Source organism: Ursus maritimus, unplaced genomic scaffold (assembly GCF_017311325.1).
Source record: "Ursus maritimus isolate PB19 unplaced genomic scaffold, ASM1731132v1 scaffold_7, whole genome shotgun sequence".
Classification (NCBI taxonomy): Eukaryota; Metazoa; Chordata; class Mammalia; order Carnivora; family Ursidae; genus Ursus; species Ursus maritimus.
Window position 1 is genome coordinate 71,507,216 of NW_024426885.1, and position 16,598 is coordinate 71,523,813.

Sequence of the window (16,598 nt, forward strand, 5' to 3'; positions counted from 1 at the left end):
ATTATACTCTCTAGCTCCATCCACATTGTTGCAAATGGCAAGATTCCATTCTTTTTGATGGCTGAATAATATTTGCGTGTGTGTTGGTGTCTGTATGTATATATACATATATGTATATATGTGTGCATATATATACACACATCATCTTTATCCATTCATCTGTGGATGGACATTTGGGCTCTTTCCATAATTTGGCTCTTGTTGATAATACTGCTATAAACATTGGGGTGCAGGTGGCCCTACAAATCTGTATTTTTATATCCTTTGGGTAAATACCTAGTAGTGCAATTGCTGGATTAGAGGGTAGTTCTATTTTTAACTTTTTGAAGAACCTCCGTACTGTTCTCCAGAATGGCTACACAAGCCTGCATTCCCACCAACAGTGTAAGAGGTTCCCTTTCTCTGCATCCTCACCAACACCTGTTTTCTTGTGTTAATTTTAGCCATTCTGACAGGTGTGAGGTAGTATCTCATTTATTTTATTTTGTTTTGTTTTAAAGATTTACTTACCTGAGAGAGAGAGAGAGACCACACAGGAGTGTGTGAGAAAAGGGGAAGGGGCAAAGGGAGACAGAGAGAAGAAGACTCCCGACTGAGTGTGGAGCCTGACATGGGGCTTGATCCCAGGACTCTGAGATCATGACCTGAGCCAAAATTAAGAGCTGGCCACTTATCCGACTGAGCCACCCAGGTGCCCCTCATTGTGGTTTTGATTTATGTTTTCCTGATGATGAGTGATGTTGAACATCTTTCCATGTGTCCGTTGGCCATCTGGATGTCTTCTTTGCAGCAATGTCTGTTCATGTCTTCTGCCCATTTCTTTTCAAGATATTATTTATTTGAGCCAGAGAGATAGCATGAGCAGGGGACGAGCAGACAGGAAGCAGACTCCCCACTGAGCAGGGAGCCTAACACACAGCTCGGTCCCAGGACCATGATCGGAGCTGAAGGCAGACGTTTAACCGACTGAGCCACCCAGACGCTCCGTCTTCTCCCCATTTCTTAACGGGATTATTTGTTTTTTGGGTGTTGAGTTTGATAAGTTCTTTATAGATTTTGGTTACTAACCTTTTACCAGTTATGTCATTTGCAAATATCTTCTCCCATTCTGTAGATTGCTTTTTAGTTTTGTTGACTGTTTTCTTCACTGTGCAGAAGATTTTTATCTTGATGAAGTCCCAACAGTTCATTTTTGCTTTTGTTTCCCTTGCCTCCAGCAACATGTGTAGTAGGAAGTGTCTATGGCCGAGGTCAAAGAGGTTGTTGCCTGAAGAGTGAAAAGTTCTGAAGAACTGATACCAAAGACATTTAGGAGAAAGAACTGATAGGATTTAGTGAGTGCTTGGATAGGAAAGTTGAGGATAAATCCCATGAGTCTGGTTTGGGTGACTGAGAAAAGGAGATGCTGCTATCCAAGACTGAAATACAGGGGGAGATGAGAATGGATGGGACGGAGATGATGTTACCATCAGAATGCCCCTGGGACACTCGTGTGGCGAAGTTCCATAGGCAGCAGAAGTAGGTATGGATTACCTAAGAGAAACGTGGACTGTAGTTGGATTTAAGAGCCGTTAGCAAACAGGTGGTAATGGATAAAACTGCCCAGGAAGAATGAGTAAAACAAACAGAAACCAGGTATGAAATCCTAATGATTAAGAGGAAAGCGAGAGGGGTGCCTGGCTGGTTCAGTCAGTGGAGCATGTGACTCTTGATCCTGGGGTTGTGAGTTTGAGCCCCATGCTGGGTGTAGAAATAACTTAAAAATAAAATCTTTAAAGAAAAGAGGAAAGCGAGAGAGGAGATAAAGAAGTACATTGGGAAGGAGGACTGGGCCAGATGTGGATGAGCCAAAAGAATGTAGGTCAGATAAGCTAAGAGAAGAATGCAATCAACTAGTAAAGGACAGAAAGTGTCCCCTGGAGGCGCCTGGGTGGCGCAGTCGTTAAGCCTCTGCCTTTGGCTCAGGGCGTGATCCCAGAGTCCTGGGATCGAGCCCCACATCCGGCTCCTCTGCTGGGAGCCTGCTTCTTCCTCTCCCGCTCTCCCTGCTTGTGTTCCTTCTCTCGCTGGCTGTCTCTCTGTCAGATAAATAAATAAAATCTTAAAAAAAAAAAAAAGTGTCCCCTGGAGTTGGCAATTGGGTCACTAGAATCTTAGTGACTGCAGTTTCCGATGAACCATACCAAAAGTAAAAGCTATTGTGACCAAATAATGCTTCACCTTGAAACTATGAATCTAGAAAATATGATGACAAAACAAGTAATTCTCTGTCCCGTCCATTCAACGTACCTGGCTATTTCCCGGTGGCTCCTGCTGGCACCCAACCACAGTTAATTTGGAACTTTATGATACAACATCAACAACGTGGACTACACTGAGTAACTGTCAGAAAAACTCATCGGCCCCCAAAACAATCCTGGTTTCTTCACTGCACTTCTACAAGCCAGGGGTTAGTAGGGAGGGGAGGAGCTGTGTCTACCCCCCTTTCCTGCTCTATGTCCCAGCTGAATCTCTGTTTCTCACCTCTCTCGCAGGCCCGCTTTCTACTCTCTGATACAAAGTCACCATAGCTAGGGATCTCTTCAGATGAGAAACAACTTGTTTGTGACAACTCCCTGCTAAGACCATAAAACCAAAATAGAAGCTATGAAACACAGCACGGTGTGGGCTGGAAAAAGGAGATCTCATAAATTATCTCACCCATAATGTAAGCATGTGCTCTGCAACCCCTTTCACATGTTAATTCCTTTGTGTCATATTTCTAACTTCTCATCCAAACCAAGAGAGTAGCTTAAATCTATACTATTTTTGCACTTAACAATTTTTTATGGATTGCAGAAATGACTACATCTAAAGAATTTCAACTGTCACAAACAGGGACTGTGTAAGTACCCATACAACTAACAGTGACGTCTCTAGTGACTCAGGTGAACAAAAATAGTCTTTTTATTGAAATTAGTTCTAGGTTTCAACTGCACTGGTAAGGAAAATACAAAATTAGAGAAATAAATATTTTAAGAGACGCGCACAGCAGTCTCCATTTAAATCTGTGACTCCCACTGAGATTTATGCTTTAGTGAATCACACGATGAAAACACTGCAAGAGCTTTGCTTACTTGACAAGCTATACTGCTGACATGTCACTCCAGTAGGCTGTGAGGCGCAGAGGGAGTAAGACGATGAAGAAATCATCTACTACTCTCTCGAAAAATGGCAAAAATGATGTTTGTCTTCTGTCATTCCTTGCTGATGATATGCAGGCAAGCCATTCATCACTATCATTTGTTCTGCACTAATAAGCCCAATTAGGCCTGAAGCAGCAAAAATGAATATCTATGTACAATTAAACACGGTTTCAACAAAAATAGGATTTTGTGTAAAAGGACAGAACTTTTTAAAAGAGTTGTTTTTATAAAGCTAATATATATTTATTACAGAACATTTAGTAAATGCACAAAAAAGAAGAAAATAAAAATCACCCATAATCCTACCTCCACATCCCCAAGTACAGCTACTGTTAAATAATGGCACATTTTTAAAAGAAAAAAATATTACAGAAGTAATGAAAAATAAAAAGTCAATTTAGCTTAAAGCTTAAAGTGAAATAAAGCTCACAAGGCTGTAAGCATGAAAGATCGTAACTGAAGTGGCTGCTGTCCCATCATTAGCACCTCCTGCTAGACACTGTCCTTGCCTCAATCCAGTTACTCTGAAACACTTCAAATCTATAGAAAACCTGAAATTAACCCCAAGTCACCTAGACTCACCAACTGTTAACATTTGGCCACATCTGCTTTATCTGTCTGTATACATGTACTTTTCTGTTCTTGCTGGTTGTTAAACACTTGAAAGCAAAGGCAGATATCATGACGTCACCTTCAAGTACTTCAACATGTACTTCCTAAGAACAAGGACATTTTAAGGGAAAGTAATAATTTTTCTGGATTAATCAAAATTTGTAATTTTTTCTTTTTATAAAGATTTTATTCATTTTGAGAGAGAGGGGGGAGAGAGCATGAGTGGGGAGAGGGAGAGAGAGAGAGTACGATTGAGGGGGAAAGGGCAGAGGGAAAAGCAGGCTAGCAGACTCCTCACTGAGCAGGGAGATGGATGCAGGACTCGATCCCAGGACCCTGGGATCACGACCCGAGCTGAAGGCAGACGCTTGACCGACTGAGCCACTCAGGCACCCCCAACATTTGTAATTCTAGGGGAACCTGGGTGGCTCAGTCGGTCAAGCGTCTGCCTTCAGCTCAGGTCATGATCCCAGGGTCCTGGGATCGAGCCCCACACTGGGCTCCCTGCCCTGCTGGGAGCCTATTTCTTCCTCTCCCTGCTGCTCTGCCTGCTTGTGCTCTCTCTCTCTCTCTCTCCAATAAATGAAATCTTTTAAAAAAAAAGTGTAATTCTATCTAGAAGACTGACCAAGATAATGGGCCAGACTCTGTAACGCTGTGATGAGCCTGAAGTATTAAAGTTTATTTTCTTCCTCTTTGCCCCACATTGTGACTCCTTCCTCTTAAATAGTTTCTCAACCTCACCACCATCAGTATTTTGAGCCAGATAATTCTTTGCTGTGGGGGCTTTCGTGTCTGTTGTAGGATGTTCAGCAGCACCACTGGCCTCCAGATGCCAGTACCACTCCATACCCAGCTGTACCAACTGAACGAGTCTCTGGACATTGCTAAATGCCCCTCGTGGGCAAACAGCCCCAACTAGAGAAACTCTGCTCTTGAAGAACGGATCCTGAAAATTCAGAAGAGTAGCAGCAAGATTAAGGAGGGTACGCATTTATTTACCGAATGCTTCCCACGTGGCAGCACGTTCTAGGCATTCTGCATGTATGAAAATCATTTAGTCCTTAAAATAAGCCTCTCAACTGGGTCGTGTAGCCCGGCCATCTTACAGATGAGGGGATGGACACGGTGAGACTGAGCGGCTTGCACGAGGCCACACAGACTCCGAGCGGCAGCGCGGGGTTTCAGACACCCCCATGCTGCACCCGCAGCTGCCTGCTCAGGCGCTTGGCCCCAAGTGCGACCTCACGTACTTGCTCCCTGGTGCATCATTTTTCTCTCTCCTACTCATGGCAATCCTCCTAAGTCCTTGCTGTGCAAGTCCACTCTACGTCAGCCTTCAGACAGCTCTGATACCACCTGACACAATGCTAGAGTTTCTGGGCTCCTCAGAACAACATGACTCTCCCTTTGGGAAGAGTTCTAGGAACCACAGAAAGCCTGAGGTTGTGCCCATGCTCGTTCCGATAAGAAAGTCTCATTGATGACTTGCTTCAATCCTCAAGGAGCTTTCCTACTAGTTGATACAGGAACGCCGTTCACAAGCATGCCTGGCACACGGTAAGTTAGGGACAGTGTCAGTGCTAGCTCCTCTCGTCCCTCCAGCACGAAAGCTGCTTTCAGGGCCAGGGTCTCCATATCGTATCCTCAGAGTCCCGGTGCTTGGCACATACTAATTTCTCAAATATTTTCTGAGTAAATGAATAAGCAAACCAAAGAATGGCTTCCTTCAAAAGCTGAAATCCAACACTTAGTGAATATGACTTCGCTAAGCCACTGCTCTTAATTAAAAGTAAAAGATACTTTTGATGGTACATACTTCTGCCCCTTCCCCTGCTCGTGTGCTTGCTTGTGCTCTCTCTCAAATAAACAAAATCTTAAAAAAAATTAACGTTTTTAAGCAGAAGTTTGTGTACAGGTGAAATAAAGGAGATCCCTTTCACATCTACAGAACTGACATACATAGTTTCAACTACTTGTACTGAACGCCAAAGACCCACAGCGAATTATGAGACGTGCAGTATAACGCAAACAGAACCCAGAAGACCAGCAGTGGGAAAATGTTTCTTGGTTCGTCAGCAGAGCTGGTCAACGTCTAGCTTCCATGTTTTAGCTCAGCTCTGAAGTTGCAGGATGAACTCTACAGCTGATCTAAAATGACTCCCAGAGATGCCTGGGCCACAGACCTCCAAGTGGTTCCAAAGCCCTGACCTGAGGCGTGTACGCGGACTGGACTGAAGCAGCCCGGCGAGGCTGAGGTGCATGGATGAGTAATCCGTTCTCGCCCACCATGCGATCCTTTGCAACCATCCTGCGGCTTAACTGCAGATCTCTAGGACACATCTACTTACGACTGGACCTAGAAGGACCTGGACGGTGACAGCTGTGTTTTCAGACATGTGCCACAATCTCGAGAGGTTTTATTCATCTTGGGAATGTGGTCGACCTCTTTGCAGTTATCCTGCCTACACCTACCACCCTCACCCTTTAGAAAAGCAAATGACCTGATTTATTCAAATGGTATCTGGGTCTCGTGTTTCCATCAAGCCATACCTGTTATTACCCTTTGTCAATAAACAGTCATGCAGTTCTCATTCCAGTAAGTAAAAGGCGAAAGATTTATGCGATCTGAAGAGAAACCAGAGTGTTCAATCCACTAAGTAAACCAGGCAGTGCCTCTCAGAAAGTGTGGTTTGGGAACCTCTGAGGCATCACGGAGCTGTGTGAAGGGACGGTGCAGAGTGCTACATTTCAGTAATCAGTGCACAAAGCTGGTGGCCCCATCGGGCCCTCTGAAGAGCTGTCCTGGTACAACAAAGCATCAACTGCCGGCCTCTGAGAGCACAGAGGCAGGCCCACACGCGGCACCAGATCCCTTCCACTACACCCCGTACCTCGGGCAGGATGAACTGCTCCACAGGCTTGTACCACAGCTTGTTCACCTGCACACCACAGCTTGGAGGACTGAAACGAGCCACGAAGAGGGCCTCCTACAAATAGGGGGAGAGTGGGGGACAAGAAATAGGGGGGAAAAAAAGACAAAAAGAAAGACTTAGCATCAGATACTGTGTGTGCAGCAAGTTTTCAAACATCTTCTATCCTGGGCAGCTTAATCCTCGATGACCCCAACCATGGTTAAAATAGGTCTACTGATGTTATCATTTGCGTTTTCCAGTGTGGTCACAGTTATTAAATAGATATTTAAGGTAACAAAAGCTGTCCTAAAGTTCTAAAACAACGAAATAAAATCCACATAACCTTAAAAAAAAAAAGCCCACCTTGAAATGAGGAGTATTAGGGGAGGTGTGAGGTATTAAATCAAGCCGAATTATTAGACTTAACTCCAAGGGTTAAGAAGAAACTGAAAGATCATATTTCTACACAGAACAAAGATACTCTAGGAACCCACCCTTCAAAAAGAAACTTCAGAAGAAATAATGCACAGAAACAAAAAAGGGAACATAAAAGAGGGCTGATTCCCATCATGTCTATAGGCACGCCTCGTTAACTGCACTTGGCTTTACTGCGCTTTGCAGAGTATTGTGTCTTCTACAATTTGTGGCAATCCTGCAATGAACAAAGCCAGAGGCACTATTGTTCCAACAGCATTTGCTCACTTTGTGTCTCTGTGTCACATTTTGGTAATTCTTGTAATATTTCATACTTTTTCATCATTATATTTGTTTGGCGAGCCACACGTGATGCTACTCTAATTGTGGGAGTGCTATGAACTGCTCCCGAATAAGATGGCAAACTTAACTGATGAACCCACTGACCAGTGCTTCCTTGTCCCTCTCCCTCTCCTCAGGCCTCCCCTAATTCCTGAGACACAACAATATTGAAATCCAGCCACTTAATACCCCTAACATGCACGTTTAAGTGAAAGGAAGAGTTGCGGGAGTCACTCTAAATCAAAAGCTAGTGTGGTCCACAGTAGCCAAACTATGGAAAGAGCCCAGATATTCATCGACAGATGAATGGATAAAGAAGATGTGGTATATATGCACAATGGAATATTACAGAGCCATCAAAAATGAAATCTTGCCATTTGCAATGACGTGGCTGGAACTAGAGGGTATTACGCTAAGCGAGATACGTCAATCAGAAAAAGACAGTTATCATACGGTCTCACTGATATGTGGGATTTAAGAAACAAAGCAGAGGATCATAGGGGAAGAGAGGAAAAAATAAAACACGACGAAACCAGAGAGGGAGACAAACCATACGAGACTCTTAATCATAGGAAACAAACTGAAGGTTGCTGGAGGGGAGGGGATGGGGATGGGGAAACTGGGTGATGGACACTGGGGAGGTTATGTGTTGTAATGAGCACTGGGTGTTATATAAGACTGATGAATCACAGACCTGTACCGCTGAAACAAATAATACATTATATGTTAATTAATTGAATTTAAATTAAAAAAACCTTAAAGAATATAAACTTAGGAGTTACATAAATTATAATACAAGCAAAGTTAATTAAAAAACAAGCTAGTGTGATAAAGCTTAGTGAGGAAGGCGAGCTGAAAGCAGAGACAGGCTGAAAGCTGGGCCTCTCCTGCCTCTGCGAACACAAAGGAAATGTTCTTGAGGGAAACTCTAAGTGCTTCTCCACTGAACACGCGAAGGATAAGAAAGCGAAACAGCCTTCTTGCCAATTTGGACAAAGTCTTAGTCATCTGGATAGATGGTCAAAAAAGCCACAACGTCTCCTTCAGTTGAAGCCGAATCCAGGGCAAAGCTCTGACTTCGATTCCATGGAGGCTGAGAGAGAGGAGGAAGCTGCAGAAGACAAGCTGGAAGCCGGCAGAAATGCGTGCAGGAGGTGTAAGGAGAGAAGCTGTCTCCATAACATCGAAGTGCCTGGTGAGGCAACAGGTGCAGATGGAGAAGCTGCAGCAAGCTCTCCAGGAGACGGAGCTGAGATAATTCAGAGAGGTGGCTACAGTGACCAACGGATTATCAGTCTAGACAAAGCAGCCTTCTATCAGAAGAAGATGCCACCGAGAACTTTCCTAGCTACGCAGAAATCAATGCCTGGCTTCGAAGCCTCAAAGGACAGGCTGAGTCTCTTGTTGGGGGTTCATGCAGCTGGTGACTTTAGGGGGAATGCTAATTTACCATTCTGCAAATCCTAGGGCCCCTAAGAATTATGACAAACCGACTCTGCTCGTGCTCTATAAACCGACTCTGCTCGTGCTCTACAAAGTCTGGATGACAGCACATCCGTTTCTGCGTGGTTTACCGAATATTTTAAGCCCGCTGTTGAGACCACTGCTCAGAGAAAAAAGATTCCTTTCAAAATATGACTGCTCATTGACAATGCACCTGGTCACCCAGGAGCCCTGACAGAATGTACAAGATGAATGCTGTTTTCCATGCTTGCTAACATATCATCCATTCCCCAGCCCACGGATCAAGGAGTCATTTTGACTTTCAAGTGTTATTATTTAAGAAATACATTTTGTAAGACTGCCATAGACTCCTCAGATGGATCTGGGCAAAGTAAACTGAAAACCTTCTGAAAGGATTCACCATTCTAGGTGCTATTAACAACAGTCATGATTCATGGGAAGAGGTCAAAATACCAACATTAATAGAGTTTCGAAGAAGTTGATTCCAACCCTCATGGAAGACTCTGACAGGTTCAAGTCACTGCAGATGTGGTGTAAATAGCAAGAAAGCTAGAATTAGAAGTGAAGCCTGAGGATGTGACCGGATGGCTGCAATCTCATGATAAAACTTCAATGGAAAAGGAGTTGCTTCTTATGCATGAGCAAAGTGGTTTCTTGAGATGGAATCTACTCCAGGTGAAGATGCTGTGAAATTGCTGAAATGACAAAGGATTTAGAATATGGCATAAATGATAAAGCAGCTGCAGGATTTGAGAAGACTGACTCCAATTCTGAAAGAAGTTCTACTTTGGGTAGAATGCTATCAAACAGCATCACATGTTGCAGCGAAATCATTTGTGAAAAGAAAAGTCAGTCAGTGAGGCAGATTTCACTGCTGTCTTATTTTAAGAAATGGCCCCGGCCACCCCAGCCTGCAGTAGTAGCTGCTACCCTGCTCAGTCGGCGCCCACTGACTTCGAGGCAAGACCCTCCAACAGCAAAAAAAATTAGGACTTGCTGAAAGCTCAGATGATGGTTAGCATATTTTTTTAGCAATAAAGTATTTTTAAATTAAGGTATGTACCTTGTTTTTTCAATATTTGCATACCTAATATTATTAATACTATGGCACGTGTAATAGACAACAGTAAAGTGTAAACATAATTTTCAGGTGCACCAAGCAAAAAGTTCATGTGACTTGCTTTCCTGTGATATTTGCTTTACTGCGGTGGTCTGGAAGCGAACCCACAGTACCTCTGAGGTACGCATGGACTGTTTTCTTCGAGTCCTTCCCAGTCTGTTTTAGGCAAGAACACTCCTACTTCTCATGTCTATTCTTACATACCAGCTTACTACAGGAGAAACTTCTGTTACAGCAATGAAGACCATGAAGAAGTTTAGGATTGGGGGGGGTTTAGCGGATTATGCGTATTTCTTTAACACCAGGTCTTCGCTATACAGTGGTAATGCCTTTTGTATTGTGACTACCTGCAAACCTATTAACATCCACCTTAGACTAGGCCTTCCTTGAGGACAAGATTAACTTCTTGGCTAAAATATGGCAACTAAAAGATAAATCAACATTATCAAAATACTGTCTGGGCCAAGCCTCTTCACTGATAATTCAAACATTACAAATGATTAAACAAACAAACAAAAAAGACTACATATACTAAGACAATGAAATGGATCAAAAAGAGGGGCGCCTCGGTGGCTCAGTAGGTTAAGCGTCTGCCTTCAGCTCAGGTAATGATCCCAGGGTCCTGGGATCAAGCCCTACATCGGGCTGTCTGCTCAGGGGGGAGCCTGCTTCTCCCTCTCCCTCTGCCTGCCACTCCCCTGCTTGTGCGCTCTCTCTCTCTTTCAAAAAAAGTCTCTGTTAGCCAATTTAACTGCCTGCTAAAACAAACAAAAAATCAATACTCTTCAAGGAATTTAATAGGATCCAGAGATCCTGTAATGAATTATTCACAATATCTAGGACACAACTCAAAGTTACTTGATACAAGACAAACCAAGAAAATGTTATGCACACTCAAGAGAAAAGATGATAATCAATACAGACAGACCTCAACATGATTCAAATATTAGAATAAACAGGCAGGATTTTAAAGCCGTTATTATACCTAACGTCAGAGCTGTAAAGAAATGATATACAAGATGAATGTTGTTTTCAGCATGTTTCAATGTCTCAAAATGAATGAGCTCAGGAAATTTTAGAGTTACAAAAGAGAATTAAAGGGGCATTCTAGAACTAGGATGTACAATATCTAAAATGCATTCATCGGCGAGGTTTAACAGATTCGAGATGGCAGAAGAGTCCATGAATGTGAATATACACTGAAGGAATTATCAAATCTCAAAAACAGAAAAAAATTTTTTTAAATGGACACAGTCTTGTGATCTGTGGAACAATGGCACAAGTCTGACACACATGTAACTGGACTGCCAGAACGAGTGGAGAAAATGGGGCTGAGGAAAATTTTTTGAAGAAATTATTAGGAGTTTGAGTTACACAGCTTTATGCAGTTTAAACTGACCAAAGGGGAGCTGGCCGGCTCAGTCAGAAGAACATGTGACTCTTGATCTCAGGGTCATGAGTTTGAGCCCCACGTTGGGTGCAGAGATTACTTAAATGAAAACTTAAATAAAATAAAATAAATAACTGACCTAATGTACATTTCACTGTGCATAAAATTTAAAAAACCACAAATACTAAAGTCTAAGTTAATAAAAAAAAAGTCTAGTTAATGATATGCATGCTGAAGTGTTTAGCGTCAAAGTGTCCTGATGCCTGAAACTGACTCAGAAATACAGTCAGGAAAAATAAAAAGATAGACAGATCGTTGATAAAGCAAATACAGCAAAATGTTTGTTTTGTTTTTAAAGATTTTATTTATTTGAGAGAGAGAGAGTGAGAGAGAGAGAGAACACAAGCAGGGTGAGGAGCAGAGGGAAAAGCAGACTCCCAGCTGAGCAGGAAGCCTGATGTGGGGCTGGATCCTGGGACTCCAGAATCATGACCTGGGCCGAAGGCAGATGCTTAACTGACTGAGTCACTCAGGCACTGTGAAATATAGCAAAATGTTAACTTCTGTAGAAATTAGGTGGCTACATGGGTGTTCACTGTATAATTCCTCCAAGATTTCTACAAACAGATCTTTTCAAATATAATTCCTTGCTAATATACTCCTTCAGATGTACTCTGTGAACAAATCAGATTCCCCACATATCAGGAAGAGAGAAACTCCAGTTATTTTAAACTTTCATTCCCGCTACATCCTTATTACAAAAGACATTTGAAGCAGCTGTTAGTCTTGTATTATAGAAACAGACTTTCAGGGTTGGAATGAAGAAACAATAAATACTTGTTTATACCTTAAAGTCCCAAAGTTTTTACATTCATTATCAACTTTTATAATTCCTTAGGCTTTAGGGGATTTTAGGTTGGGAATTTCTAATCTGGCCCAATTCCTTCTTTTCTAGATATAACACGTTTACTTTTCATTGGTATTCTCTTCCCAAGCCAGCATATTTATATATTATGCTATAATGAATCCAATCAGTAAGGGAAGAAAAGTGGAAGTCTTCCAACCAGATGTAATTACACAGTCTCCCAATCTACTATATGCCATGAGGGAAAAGCTAGTATTTTTTAAAAAGAAAAATGGAGAAAACCTTGTACAAAACAGTGCATACCTCTTGTTCTGCCTGATAAAGCTTGACTGTGATGTTCCTCTGGAAACCCACATCACTGGCATCATAAAACACCCCAAGACTGGTAATAACAATCGGGTACAGAACTCGGAAGCTCACACTGACAACTCGGTCCTCAGAAATTCCTGATGAGGTGTCTTCAGAAAGACTGAATGCTTCAATTTCCTGGTTCAAAACTAAGGAAATAATGAGAAAAGGAGTTTTACATAACCAAACAAATATAATCTTATAATACTTTCATAAATGGCAGTAATTAAAAATTCTTCAGAAATATGGCTGCTTCTAGGAAAAAAATAAATTTATTTTGAAATTTAAGAATGAAGTTTTTAGCTACATCAAGGTAAAATATTTAATGATCAGAACTACTTTAATAAGTATACACGTGTACATATAAACGTCTAAATGCCACAGAGGAATATTATCGAAGGCATCTGATCTGTTAGGGAAGGCTGGGTAAATAGGGATATTAAAAACAGTACCTAATGCAGTCATAAATAATGAGAAAATGTAGTCTTGTCTGCAAATTCCAAAAATCCTACTTCTTGTTGGGCAATTTAAAATACTTGTGATGTCACATTACAAAGGTCCTTGAAATTACTTCCAATAACACTGAAAAATTCCATTTAATACTGATAGAAGAGAAGCACGTCAAACACGGTAGCATTTCGGACCACACACATTCTGTGTGCCATGCCCCATCGCATTTATAACTTCACAACTACACTGTGTGTCATTATGTGACATCACGGATTATCATAGTGAGGCCTGGAGATGTTCAGTAACTCGCCTGAGGTCACAGAAAGTGGCAGAGCCAAGAATCAACCCCAGGTTTATGGACTTCAAACTTAGTGTTCTTTCCACCCTCCCAAAGCAGTCTAAATCAAAGTCAAAAACTGTCCTTTGCAAATAATGTTTTCAATTACCATAAATGAATCAGGACCGACTACATGAAGCAGTTCTCATGGCTCAGAATATCAGTGTCACTTTGTGAAATAATATAAAAACCTATTCTAAAAGATTTTATCAATGTTCTTTGTATCTTTCAGAGCTGTGGTTTTCCAATTTTCCTGCTCACACAACCACATCCATTAAACGCATTTGTGCACACACTCATGTATCTACTTACAAAACGTACACATACACTATTGTTACCAATATATTCAGTCTTTATAAAGACGACATTGTCTTATTTTCAGATGAACAGAAATTCAGTTTTCTTTCCACACCCAGCGGATCATTTGGATCCCTACGTTCGAATTCCTAGAATGCGGACACTTAGCAGAAGCTCAATAAAACGTGCCTAACTGGAATTGATGACCCCTACCCAATTCCACGTGTAAGCAGGAGGGGGCAGGAGAAGGATACACATTTCGTCATAGGTTTGGCAAACACTGGCCAGAGAGCCTAGACTCCAAATAAACTGGATGACAGCAAAAGTTTTTCTTTTTAATATACTCGTAAATGTAAAAGATTCAAAGCATATGCATATGGGTTAAAGGCCAACAGGTTAAGCACACTAGAACCTAACTACATATCTTTAAAAACAAAAGTACCTCGAATTTCAAGCTACCTACACACAGGAAATCCTGCTGCTTTGGTAATGCTATTAATCAAAACTTTTACATATCCAGAGTATCATGGTGATTAAATGACACTCATGATGACCTTAAGGCACTGAAATAAACCTAAAATGACATTTGAGTCAACAAAACGATTAAATAAGGTTCAATATAAATTTAGTTACACTTATTTAAAAAAAAATTTGTAACCTAGGTATTACATATATTAAAATTTTCTATTAATTAATAACTCTACCCCTTTACTATTAATGAATAATAACACTTAAAATAATAAGTCTGGTTAAAGTGAGGTTTTTAAAAATTTGATTTGGTTTTGGATTTCAAATGTAATTGGTTCTAGGCTACTCTTACATCATCAGTAATGCAACATTTTATTTAGGTTCATGGTCCCTTTGGGACTCCAGCGTAACCTAACAGATTTTCTCAGAGAAACACAATTACACATGAAATTTTCCTTACACTGTTAACCAAAAGATCATAAGTAAGAGGCCTCTGTTTTACACAATACAGACCTGAAAATATGGTACAATTTATTTAAAAAGCTGATTGAGACTGAACTTTACAAAAGACAGGTTCTTTAAAATAACATTAAGTACCTACCATGTCCCAGGAATAATTCTATTTTTAATTTTTTAAATTTTTATTTATTTATTTATTTTTTATTTTTATTTTTTTTAAAGATTTTATTTATTTATTTGACAGTGAGACAGCCAGCGAGAAAGGGAACACAAGCAGGGGGAGTGGGAGAGGAAGAAGCAGGCTCCCAGAGGAGCATGGAGCCCGATGCGGGGCTCAATCCCAGGGTTCTGGTTTCACGCCCTGGGCCAAAGGCAGACACTTAATGACTGAGCCATCCAGGGGTCCCCCAGGAACAATTCTAAATTTTTATATGTATCAACGTATTTCATCCTGTCAATCCCTTGAGGTAAGTACTTTTATCCCCAGTTTACGGATGGTGAAATTGAGGCACAAAGGGGGTAAATAACTGATCAACGGTCACACAGCAGGGGCGCCTGGTCGTTAAGCCTCTGCCTTCAGTTCAGGTCATGATCCCAGGGTCCTGGCATCAAGCACCGCATCGGGCTCTCTGCTCAGCGGGAAGCCTGCTTCTCCCTCTCCCACTCCCCCTGCTGGTGTTCCCTCTCTCGCTGTGTCTCTCTCTGTCCAATAAATAAATAAAATGTTTAAAAAAAAAAAGGTCACACAGCTAGAAAAGGCAGAGCCTAGACGTAAAGCCGTGGAGCCTGACTCCCAAGCCCACACTCTCAATGACAACACTGTGACTGCTGTAAGAGTAAGGTGTGCCTAATTATAAAAGTCTGATAAATCTTAAAATACCAAAAGTCATAATCAGCACACTTAAGACTTTGAAAAATTTAGTCTTTAGAACCATAGCTGAACATAAGAGGAAATGCTGATAAAGAAAGACATCTGCTTATACAGTTTGCAATGTCCTAAAACTGGTTCCCTGGTAACAGAGGGAACCTGATTAGGACCATCTTTCTTCATCATCACAACTCCCACAAATCTTTAACTGTAAGGAATACAAAATCTTACTCATATTAAAAATTTGTTTTACTATTGTTTCTTTCGCAGAAGCTTATAGGCAATAACTTAAGAGAAAGTTGACTCACAACATTCATATGAAGATTACTATAAATTAACAAGATGGTGAAATCAGCAGTTATCTCAAAGTTCAAAACTCAGGTACTCAGGATTTATCTACGCATAAGGAATCTCCAGATGCATCTGAATCATAGCATCTGAATCATACTGAGAAACAAATTCTCCTGGATCCTGAAATTACATAAACTTAAAAAGACTCCTCACAGATAAGCTAGAGTGATCACTCAGTCTGTCAAAAAGGATGAAAGATACATTTTGATGAAAGCTCAATCTTAGTCGGCTATGAACGGACCACCAGACTAGTCAGCTTAGCAACTTTTCATCCACATCAAACTTTTACATGCCAAGTGTCAGGGCTGAGGAAAAAGACGACTCACCCGGATTCGTGATGTTCAGCAGTCTGCAGGAATAAGGATCTTCCCTGTCTTCCACGGGCACGTCGCAGCCACGAGCACCTATTATGAACTTCACAAGCACACTGAAAGATGCGTTGGCATTAACATCAGATACGGATCTTCACTTCGTGCATACACGTTTCCTCACGCCCATTTCAAAGCTTTTACTTTGAGACACAAGTATTTATTAGGATTAATTCTAACTTTATTTTTCCAGTCTAGCAAAAGAGGAGCAAGCCAACCCAAAGTTGCCAACCACCACGTGACGTATGTGTAAGCCCTCTACTGTAGTACTATGTTAAAGCAAGTATGAGTATGAGTATGTTTGGCCTGCCTACCAGCAAATGCTCATACCAATTAAAAGCAAAC

The 16,598-nt window shown here is 41.3% G+C and overlaps 1 protein-coding gene across 1 annotated transcript in view; it reads right to left on the bottom strand.

Moving 5' to 3' along the window:
* B3GALNT2 (beta-1,3-N-acetylgalactosaminyltransferase 2) overlaps positions 1–16,598 on the bottom strand; it is a 61,862-nt gene that overhangs the window by 26,458 nt on the left and 18,806 nt on the right. Inside the window, exons 3-5 of the mRNA XM_040624362.1 lie at positions 16,212–16,312; positions 12,611–12,804; positions 6,692–6,787 (exon numbers count right to left, since the gene is read on the bottom strand). Coding sequence (XP_040480296.1) covers positions 6,692–6,787; positions 12,611–12,804; positions 16,212–16,312 — 391 coding nt within the window. The remainder of the gene's footprint in view (positions 1–6,691; positions 6,788–12,610; positions 12,805–16,211; positions 16,313–16,598) is intronic.